At 41.1% G+C, this 10493-nt stretch overlaps 1 protein-coding gene across 3 annotated transcripts in view; it reads right to left on the minus strand.

Annotated features, from left to right (window-relative positions):
- Positions 1–4772: 4772 nt before the first annotated feature.
- The window catches only part of METTL9 (methyltransferase like 9), a 55306-nt gene continuing 49585 nt past the window's right edge, over positions 4773–10493 (minus strand). For all 3 annotated transcript variants that reach the window (XM_033963409.1, XM_033963406.1, XM_033963407.1), the window contains one exon: positions 4773–5424. In XM_033963409.1, coding sequence (XP_033819300.1) covers positions 5222–5424 — 203 coding nt within the window. In that variant the 3' untranslated portion in view covers positions 4773–5221. The remainder of the gene's footprint in view (positions 5425–10493) is intronic.

Here is a 10493-nt window from a genome sequence, read left to right on the forward strand (position 1 = left end):
CGAGGTAGGTGAATTTGGCCATTTGCAAATGGAATCTGATGGTGCAGTAGCTGCCTAGAGGCCAGTTCTGATTCTGGTGGAAGCCCAAAGCAGGAGGAAACATCTAGGTCCAAAAGGTACTCTGACAAGCTTAATTATGGCAGTAATTAGATACAAGTCAGTGAACTAAGGCAAGAAAAGCCTCAGCCGGACTAATACTCTATGCCAGGGATCAGAATTAAGCAACCTAGGATTGCTGTAGCTTAAAAGTAACAGTTTGCCATGGCCATGTCTCAGTGCTCCTATGGGAGGGGGGTGGATGTATTATCTTTAGATTGTGTGACATGACCACAGAACATAACTTTGTCTTTTTTTTCCTGTTGTTAGCAGGATGACACTTAAGTAACAACTCTTCTTACTACAGTTGGGCAGCCAGAACATTTCCATTTCTTTTTCCTTTAAGAGTACACTCATTTCTTAAGTGAGAACTATATACACATAGGGGGTTATTCTCAAAAGGTTGGCTAAACTTAGCCCCTGAATCTATAAACAGCGCCAAACCTCTATTTTTATTTTTTTTTACTACTTTTAGCCTCTAAACTCTATCCATGCAGAGTAGCCTTTTCAGAGATTTAAAAGCAGTTCTAAAAACTCTTTTCTTTGGTCTAGCATTCAGTGGGGGTTAAGTGTACTGCATTCAGTGGGGGTTAAGTGTGCTGGACTAATTGCCTGATTTACCTGTATTTTCAAGTCTCGTGGTTCTGTCCTTTTGTGAAAAATTCTGCTCTAGTTTGAATTTTGGCATTCTCTCTTGTGTGGGCGACGACGTCCATGGAGTGCCAGTCTAGACAGTCCAAAAATGTCCTTTCATTTTAAAGGTGTCAAGACCATCCGTACTGTGCATGCATCAGTGCCTTCCTATCTGGCGTCAGTGCGCAGGATCCTAATTTGTTTTCCCATTTTCTGCTGAGCAAAGAAGCCATTCTAAATGCAGATCTTTTTTGCGCCTTCTGGGTTGTTGTTTTTTTTGTTTTCAGCTAAGTTTCTCAACTTTCTTTTCAGGCCCTCGTTTGCCTTGTCTCAGACTGGAACCATTAGGATCAATTTTTCTCAGCCTCCCCGGCGGCCTAAAATCTTTTAACCTTGTGCCACAACTTTTGAATACGACTGGAAACTCCACTGCTGCCGTTCAATATCCATCAACTTCTGGCATCTACTTCCTCCCTCGGTGGAATGTTGCAAAAGAGCCAAGAAGCAGAGACATGTTTTCCCCTCCAGGTCTTCAGCGGAATCATCGGCTTCCGTTGGTGTCGCCTCTGAAGTCCCACATGTGAGAATATACTGCCCGTCTGTCTTGAGATATAGCACACTTACCTGTAACAGGTATTATCAGGGGACAGCAGGCAGATAGTCTCACAACCCTCCCACAACCCCTCTTTGGCTTCCTAGCTTACTACAAGTAAACTGAAGATCACGAGGGCCAACGCCAGATACAAAGGCACTGATGCACAAATGGTGTGGAAGGTCTCAACACTTTGAAAGCACACTTTTGGACTGCTGTCCTTGGATAACACCTGTTACAGGTAAGTAACTGTGCTCTCTCCTATTTGTTTTTAAAATTGGTAAACTGCTTTGAGCCGCTCAACAGAATAGTATATCAAATTCAGAATAACAGGTGCTCAGGATCCTAGAATTAAGGGGACAGTCTGTACTTTTTCCTAATAGTCTGTGCATGCATGCCGTATCCTTGATTATTGTAATATAATCTACCTGGGCACCTATAAGAAAATCTTTTAAAAACTAAGAGTGGTTCAAACACTGCTGTCTGACTGATTTTCGGTCTGAAAAAATGGGAGCATGTTACTCCTTATTGCCAAAAATTACACTGGCTACCGATTGAGGATAGAGTTTTATTCAAATTCGCATGTATTTGCTTCAAATCAATCTTCGGTATGTCCCCAGGATACTTTGTTTCCCATTTCTCTTTAAATCACTCCAAATAAGCCCACACGTAGAGTTCAGTTATTCACATATCCTACTGTCAAATCGTGTCGTTTGAAGAGATTTCTTGAGAGAACTCTCTCTTTCCAGGCAGCCAAAATGAACGCCTGGTTTGGCAAAATCATGCCAGGAGTCTCATCCTATTTTTTTAGAAAACTATTAAAGACACAATTATTTGACAAATTTGTAACCCAAGCTTCCTAATGCTTTTTAAATGTAACATGTATTGTGTACATTCTAGAAATTGATGCATCTTTTTAACTGTATATTTGCTGGATGCTCAGCCTTATCTGCTGTGAACCGCCTAGAACCATTCGTGATCTGGCGGTATATAAGAATAAATTATTATTATTAACATAGTAAACATAGTAAATGACAGCAGATAAAGACCTGAATGGTCCATCCAGTCTGCCCACATGTTATACCCATTAAAAAAATACATGATTAGATTAACTTGCCTCTTCTTTGATATTTCTGGGCCGTAGACCGTAAAGTCTGGTATTATCCTAGGTTCCAAACACTGAAGTTGCTGTCTAACCTCACTCCAGCCTATCCAACCATCCCGTTGTTTGCAGGACATCTACCGTAAAGTCTGGCCAGTAACATCCTCCTGTTCCATATTAATGGAGTTCCCATTGATGCCCTCCCCAGCCCAGCCTACACCAAATCACCATATACGGGACACAAGACCGTGCAGGGTCTGTCCAATACCAGCCTTAGTTCTTTAATTTACTTCCTTCGTTTTTCTAATTAGAGATCCTCTATTTTTTATCCCACGCTTTTTTGAGTTCCATCACCTTGTGTACTCTGTTTGAAAAGATTACAAATGGTCCAAAATACAGCCATTAAAGTATTGGGATATAAGAAATTTGACAGGGTTACTCTTTTATTTTATAATATCATTGGCTGCCAGTTTCTTACCGGATCCAATTCAAGTTTTTGACTCTTACACATAAGGCTTTCTTTTCTCATCAACCTAACTATTTGCACAATTTGACAATCCCATATATGCATGCAAGAACTTTGAGATCCATACAGAGCAATAGATTAGTTCTCCCTTTACCAAATAGAACAACAAGGAAATCAACTAGAACTAAAGCCTTTTATTTAATAGCCCCTCAACTGTGCAATCATCTTCCGTGAGAATTGAGATTGGAGGCGAATGCTAGAGCATTTAAAACAATGTAGAAAACTTTTTACTCCATGAAGCTTTTGGAGAATTTTCAACGTCTTCAGATTTAGTGCATAATATATTAGCTGAAATGGGTTTCTTTAATTGGATCTCTGTGATACAGAATTGATATAAGGATCTTTTTACTTACTTGTAGTACGTTGTAGGTGTGAATAAGGGAGTGTGTGTTTTTTAGTGCTGTCCTGTTATATATGGAATTCCTTTCTCTTATTGTATTTATATTGTAAACCATTTGGACATGTCGTAAGGACAGTCGTTATAACAAGTTTTAATAAAACATACTCTAAGAAAAGGTGCACTATGAGCTGGATTCAGTTAATGACATTGAACAGTATTCTATAAAGGGTGCTCTTAACCGGCACCAAACTTTGAGCGCAAACATTTACACAACTGGAATCGGGTTTAAATCCAATCACACAAGTTGGGCATGAATCCTGCAAATTCTACAGTATACTGTAAGGCAACATCCCCAACTCACCCATGTTCTTCCTATTGTTATGCCCCCTTTTTTTCCAGATTTGTATGGAAACAGATGCTAGTTTAGAACAAGGCACTTAATTATTATTATTATTATTATGTTCTTGTATACCGCCATACCCAGTGAGTTCTAGGCGGTTCACATCAATTAATTAGGATCCGATCTGCACACGGATTTACAAGTGTAGTTCTGAGCAGATCTGCCATTTTTGGGACGTTTCAGCACCTTGCTTCCATCTTAAAAGTTTTTCCCACTCCTAAAACTCAGGACGGAAATAGCACATAACGAGAGGCGCCGTAAACAGAATTCACTAGTATGTGGAAATAGTGCACACATGATTTTAGACGACATCCCATTTCTGCTTTACGACACAATGAGCTGAGCAATTGTTGGTCAGTGTCAGCTATTAACCAGCCATGAGTAAGAAAAAGGATGACTTTTAGTACCAAAGGGATGACCTTTTCCATACTCAGCAGAGCATCTCGTGGTACACAAGCAGAACCGAATGACAACATGTCTTTTTATTCCATGATCAATTCACATAAAGCAGCCTGGACTGAGCACATCTCTGGTCTTGCTGGGCACTTGAAAGTTCTGCAAAGCAGGTCCCTAAATCTAGTCTGGTTTTCAGGATTTCCACAAAGAATATGCAAAAGGTATAGTTCCATACAGTGGCAGGAATGCACACTATTTATTTATTTTATTATTTATATACCACTTATATCCCAAGTGGTTTATATTCAGGCACTTTATCTGTCCTGGTGGGCTCAAACTCTATCTAGTGTACCTGGGGCAATGAGGGGATTAAGTTACTTGCCCAGAGTCACAAGGAGCAGCGAGGGATTTGAACCCAGAACCTCAGGGTGCTGAGGCCGTAGCTCTAACCCTTGCGCCACATACTCTCATGTACGTTCAATGTGGAAATCCTGAAAACCCAAATGATCTACAGCTCCCAAGGACTGGATCTGGTGAGATTATGGGAATGGGACTTGCTACACCGCCTTTCTGTGGTTACAATCAAAGCTTTTTATATATTATATAAAGGCAGTGGGGCAATGGAGAGTCACAAGGAGCTGCAGTGGAAATCAAACCCAGTTCCCTAGGAAAGGAGTAAGCCTAAAATCTTTGTTTCCAAACCATTTATTGGCATGATTGATACTCATTCTCCTGCATTTTTTTTCAAAGAACAAAACACTTAACACTGAAGAAATGTTTTTGCTGAAAACACTTTTCATTTAACAATGTTCTGGTGTGTTTGGAATTGAAAGTCTTCACATTTAAAAAAAACCCTTCTCCCTGTTGTATCATTCACACACTGTACCAGCCGGGTTCCGATTTGTAACACAGTCAAGTATAAAAAAATAGTTCCACAATTTTGGACCAGGACCTGCACCTGAAGAGCTGCAAGCTAGTAAAAAAATTTCAGCTGAATATTCTGTACATCAAAGACTAGATCCACAAGCATTAACATTTAAAATCCACATGTGAGATCTGCTTAGAAGAATCATTTGTTCCCCTCTTTAAGCACCCAATGTCAGACTGCATCTTGGACTCCAGGCTTTGGCAAACATTTACACGGGCCTGAGAACAAACACTGCATCATCTAATACGTAGTAGTCATTGTACATGTCGCCTTCACATAAATAGGGCAGTCTGGTGACGGCTTCTACAGCAAAACCTGCTGCCTGAAACACTTCTGTCAGGCTGTTCACTTGCTCCTCCCAAACTTTACCCTTCACTTCCAAAACTTCAGAGGGGGTTTCCCACTTGCCACCTGTTAAAAAGAATACAGCGGTTTAGCACAATTTACAAATGTGGCTTTAAAAGCAGCTGCTTACTTCTTGCGGCAGAAATTTGCACGGCAGTCATTTACAAAACATGCGCCTGCTGCATGTCAACCACCGACAGCTGCCGCTTCCAGAATTGCAGATCGATGGGAACCTAGGTGCTGGAAATGTAGGCCAGGGTTTCAAAGGCTTATATTTTTGGCACCTAGGGTCACGTCGGGAATCGCAGCCAGTGGCGCATAGTAACACCAAAGTCCAGTATCGCTCCTAACCATGCCCCCTTCCGGGCTTCAGTGTCACTATGTGCCGATAGCTGCCAGGGAGATAGACGCCGGTCGGTTATTTAATTATTTTTTTAAAAACCATTTAATTGGTTTTAAACAACACGGTCAATTACCGCATTATCAACAATTAAGTTAGGCAGTGGTAGGACGTCTACTGCCACCTAACTTTCAGGAGCCCGATGAGAATCAGCCCCTAAGTATTTGACCATCATACTAACGGCATATGTTAGTGACTGTCTGCGAGACAAAATCAAAGGTAAACAGTTGAATTATTCCAGTGTACATTATAAAGGAATAAGCCTTAAATCTGCAGTGTTAAACTGCAAACCCTGAAGGCCATAAACCAATAAGGTTTTTAGGCTCTCTCTACTGCATATTTATGACAAATGTTTGCATGCACGGCCTCTACTCTATGCAAATATATCATGTGCCAGTTCTTTAGGGATATCCTGAAATTGATAGAGCTCAACGGCCCTGCCTTAGGCAAATACCATTTACCTGGCTCTATTTTTCTTGACTGGTTTATCACTGTGGGGTCTGTTGCTCTCCTTTTTATTTATTTTATTTTTTTTATTTATAAATGTATTAATTGTTACAAGATATAACAAGTTCAGGTAATTCCCCTTTTCATTTTGATTTAGGCAAATACTCTGTCAGACAGTCCAGGAAGGCGGATGCACAAACGGAAATACTTGGGGGGGAGGGAGGGGCTCAATTTAGAAGCATTCAATTTAAATACACCAAAAATCTATTATATAGATAAATAGAAACAAGTATAGAAAGATGACAGCAGACAAAAGACTTCAAAGTCCACCTCATCTGCCTAGCCCAGGGGTAGGCAATTCCGGTCCTCAAAGCCAGGTCAGGTTTTCAGGATATCCACAATAAATATGCATGAGATAAGATATGCATCTCAAGGAGGCAGTGCATGCAAATCCATCTCATACATATTCATTGTGGATATCCTAAAAACCTGACCTGGCTCTTGCGGACCGGAATTGCCTACCCCTGGCCTAGCCAAACCAGAAAGAAAATTGACTTAGCTCAGGGGTGTCAAAGTCCCTCCTCGAGGGCCGCAATCCAGTCGGGTTTTCAGGATTTCCCCAATGAATATGCATGAGCTCTATTAGCATACAATGAAAAAGCAGTGCATGCAAATAGATCTCATGCATATTCATTGGGGAAATCCTGAAAACCTGACTGGATGGCGGCCCTCGAAGAGGGACTTTGACACCCCTGACTTAGCTCCAGTGTTGTATACCTTTCCTGGATTTACCGTAGATTTGATTAAAGCAGATCAAGATAACCTTTCATGCACCATTAGGTATTTCCCTACCCTAAATGCGATATTTGTAGTATTTGAACCAAATTAGATTTTTAGGGACACTTGACTACTGTAGTTCACAGAACATGTGTAAAATGTTCCCAATTTCAAATCTTGGCAGGGTCAAAAAAAAAGAACAAAAGCAGGCCTGACAAAAGAGATGTCAGTTCTCAAAAGCAAACCAAGAAATGTATTAAACCAGTACAATAAGGCAGCACCATTTTGTATACACATATATTTATTGACTTTTATTTATGCACTTCTCACTGAACAATCGTCATCCAGTATATCTGTCAAGTGCTTTGAATTTCAAACTGGAAAGACATTCTAAATAGTCAAATCCAATTGAGATCTCTCAAAATACATTGTATATGCTTAAATAGAAAAAAAAAAACCAAAACAACAACCCCATGATAACAAATTCTAGCTGTTTTCTAAAATGGGGCAGGAAGAGGCGGTCGGAGCATACCGCGAGTGATTTCCTTCACTCGCTGGCACTCCAGCTGCCCGGTCATTCGCAGTCGGAAAATACCGCAAATGACCAGGACCGCGAATCACCGACCGCAAATTCGTGGGGGAGCACTGTAATCCATGAGAGAATACAAACATTGATGTAGCGGCAGAAACAGCAGTGGCTGCAGGGATAGTGGTGGCATCACTAGCTGTGGATGAGGAATCGTAGGCAGCTGTGCAGAATGGTAGTAGAAGTGGTGGCGTGGGTGGGCCCAGCAGTGGTTGTAGGAATATTTAATTTACTGTCTATCCCTAGTTGGTTTCCATATGAACATATATAATACAAAAAACAAAAACAAGCTGCATCATCTTGACAATTTCTTCATCCAGATAATCCATACAATCTGAACAAATGGGTACAGTAGAATCTCAATTATCCAGGACTCAAGCAATCGGCACTCTCACCCAACTGGCAAAAAAAAAAATCATCCTCCGTCCAGCCCCTGAAGCAGCAGCAGTCCTGACCGGACAAAACCCCCTCCGTCCCTCTCTACAGCCCCCGAAGCAGCAGCAGCAGCAGTCCTGTCCTGCCAACCCCTACCTCTCCCTCCCTCCGTCACTCACCCAAAGCAACAGTGGCAGCGGTCCTGATCCGCCAAACCCCCCCCCCCCCCCGGTCACCTGAAGCAACAGCAGACAGGTTGCTGCTAGTAACGATCAACATGCTCCTCGCAACCCCATCGGCTCTCCCTCTGTCACTTCCTTTGCGCGGCATCCGGAAGCAATGTCAGCGGAAGAGCCAACGAGGTCACGAAGAGAGCACATTGTTGACCGCCACGAACAACTTCTTCAACTAGAAATAAGGGGGAAGGGAGGTACGTGCATAGAGGGAAGGAATGGAAAGAGGGAGGGGGCAGAAAAGAGGAGGGGGTGTCAGCGCCCCCACCAGGGGACGCAGGAGATACAAGGTTTTCATTAACACAGGATTGATTGGCCGTTTTACACTCTGAAGCAGCAAGAATTGTGAAATGCTGGCCACCGTTGGTGTGTTCATCCCCCGTATAAGTATATTTTGACTTGACTTTAACGTAATTAGTTGCACCGCACAGAGCTATGTTTCCTAGTAAAGTAGGATTTTTTTTTTAATGCCGATGAGGTTCGTTACTCTATTAACCTTTCACCCGGTCTCTGTAAAGGAGAGGGAGGGGTTTGAGGCTTTTTCATCTTCACTAGTTGTTTTTGGTTGTTTTTTTTTAAATAGCGTGTGCTTTTCAAAACATATATACATATATCAGTTGCTCATTGTTTACAAGAAAGTGTAAATTTAAATTATCTCATTTAGTATTGTCAGTACCTGGCACGTTACAGTGGAGGGGTTTTGTCTTAGCAGAATCAAAATTTTCATACAAAAGACTTCAAAAGCGTGGATTAATTTTTATTTTCTTGATTGGTCTATCCTTCTCAACCACAGACACAAAACAGAAAGATAAAAGTGAATGGTCTGATCGTTCCATTAAAACTATATCAGTACACTGCACTAATAATTCCTTCAAATATGAAGACAAAAAAAAAATCAAATCCACATACTACTTGTGTCAACAGCAAAGCTGATAACATTGTAAGCAGGACACAAACAAAATCCTCCATGTTACTTGATTCCAACAGAATGTTAAAAATCCCCCAACAAACAATTCCCTAAAAATCAATTGATAGACTGGTGATGCCACCAAAGAGGCAGCGCCAGTGATAGTCGGATCCAGGATCGGCAGTTCACAGACTTGGGGCAAAGAGTTCACAGCTGACCCTGGCAAGCAGATGGAATTACTCGCACAGCAAATAGGGCAGAAGAATGTCACAAGCATCTCTCTCGGCCTCTGCAGAGGAGGCTTTGGAGCCCAGAAGCAGGAGCACCAGGGACCAGCATCAAAAGAAGAGAGTGGAGTCAGGGAGGGGAAAGAAAGAAATAAAAAAAAAGGGCTAGTGGGGAAAGGCTTGGTGCCGAGTAGAGAGGGTCCAAGAAGAGTGGTGGCAATGTAAGTTAATGAGTCCACATAACCAAAAAGGCTGGGAACCTCTGCCACATAGGAAGTTGTCATGAACTAAGACACCATGTGTATTCCGCTGATTCTACCCTATAAGCCAGTGTGTCTCAACCCAATCTTCAGGGTGTACAGAGTCAATCAGGTTTTATAATTTATTAAAATTTGATTAAACACTTAATATAAAATTTCAAAGCATTAAAATCTAAAATAAAATCTAAAATAAACAAAACATACTAACTTAGGGGGTGGGGGAAAGGGTATAAAAAAAGGATAGAAGGGGAAAAATTACAATTCTTAAAAAAAATTAAAACAGAGGATAAAAACAAAAGGACAGGATTGGGAAATATTTAAATTTTAAAAAGTGAAGATAAATTATAAAGGCATGGGATAAATCCCTCGTAGGCATCTTTAAAAAGAAAGCATTTTAAGCTACTCTTAAATTTTTCCAAACTTTGTTCTGCTCTTAAGTATAAAGGAAGTGAGTTCCAAACTGAAAATGCCATTACCGAAAAAATGTATGAATGACGAGTGCCAATTATTTTTAGTGAAGGAACATTAAGAGTGTGTTGAGATGTGGACCTTGAGTTCTGGGGGGATCGTATGGGATAAGAATTCTATCTATAAATGCTGGAGCATTGGTCCGTTGGGTCTTGAAAGCAAGAAGGGCGATTTTATAAATGATCCGATGATGAATGGGCAACCAGTGAGCGTTCTTCAACAGAGGAGTGACATGATCACATCTTTTTAGAGTTTGTGATCATTTTTGCTGTATTTTCAGGATATCAACTATGAATATGCATGAGAGAGATCCGAGGGGACTAGTTGGGTTTGTCCTGAGAACTGGGCTGAGATACCCTACTTGAGAGCATTATCAGCTGTGCATCCTGTGTTCCATTTAGGGAGACATGTCAGTTCATCATTCCATAATAATTCAGACTTTGCTTCCTTCTATG

Source organism: Geotrypetes seraphini, chromosome 11 (genome assembly GCF_902459505.1).
Source record: "Geotrypetes seraphini chromosome 11, aGeoSer1.1, whole genome shotgun sequence".
Classification (NCBI taxonomy): domain Eukaryota; kingdom Metazoa; phylum Chordata; class Amphibia; order Gymnophiona; family Dermophiidae; genus Geotrypetes; species Geotrypetes seraphini.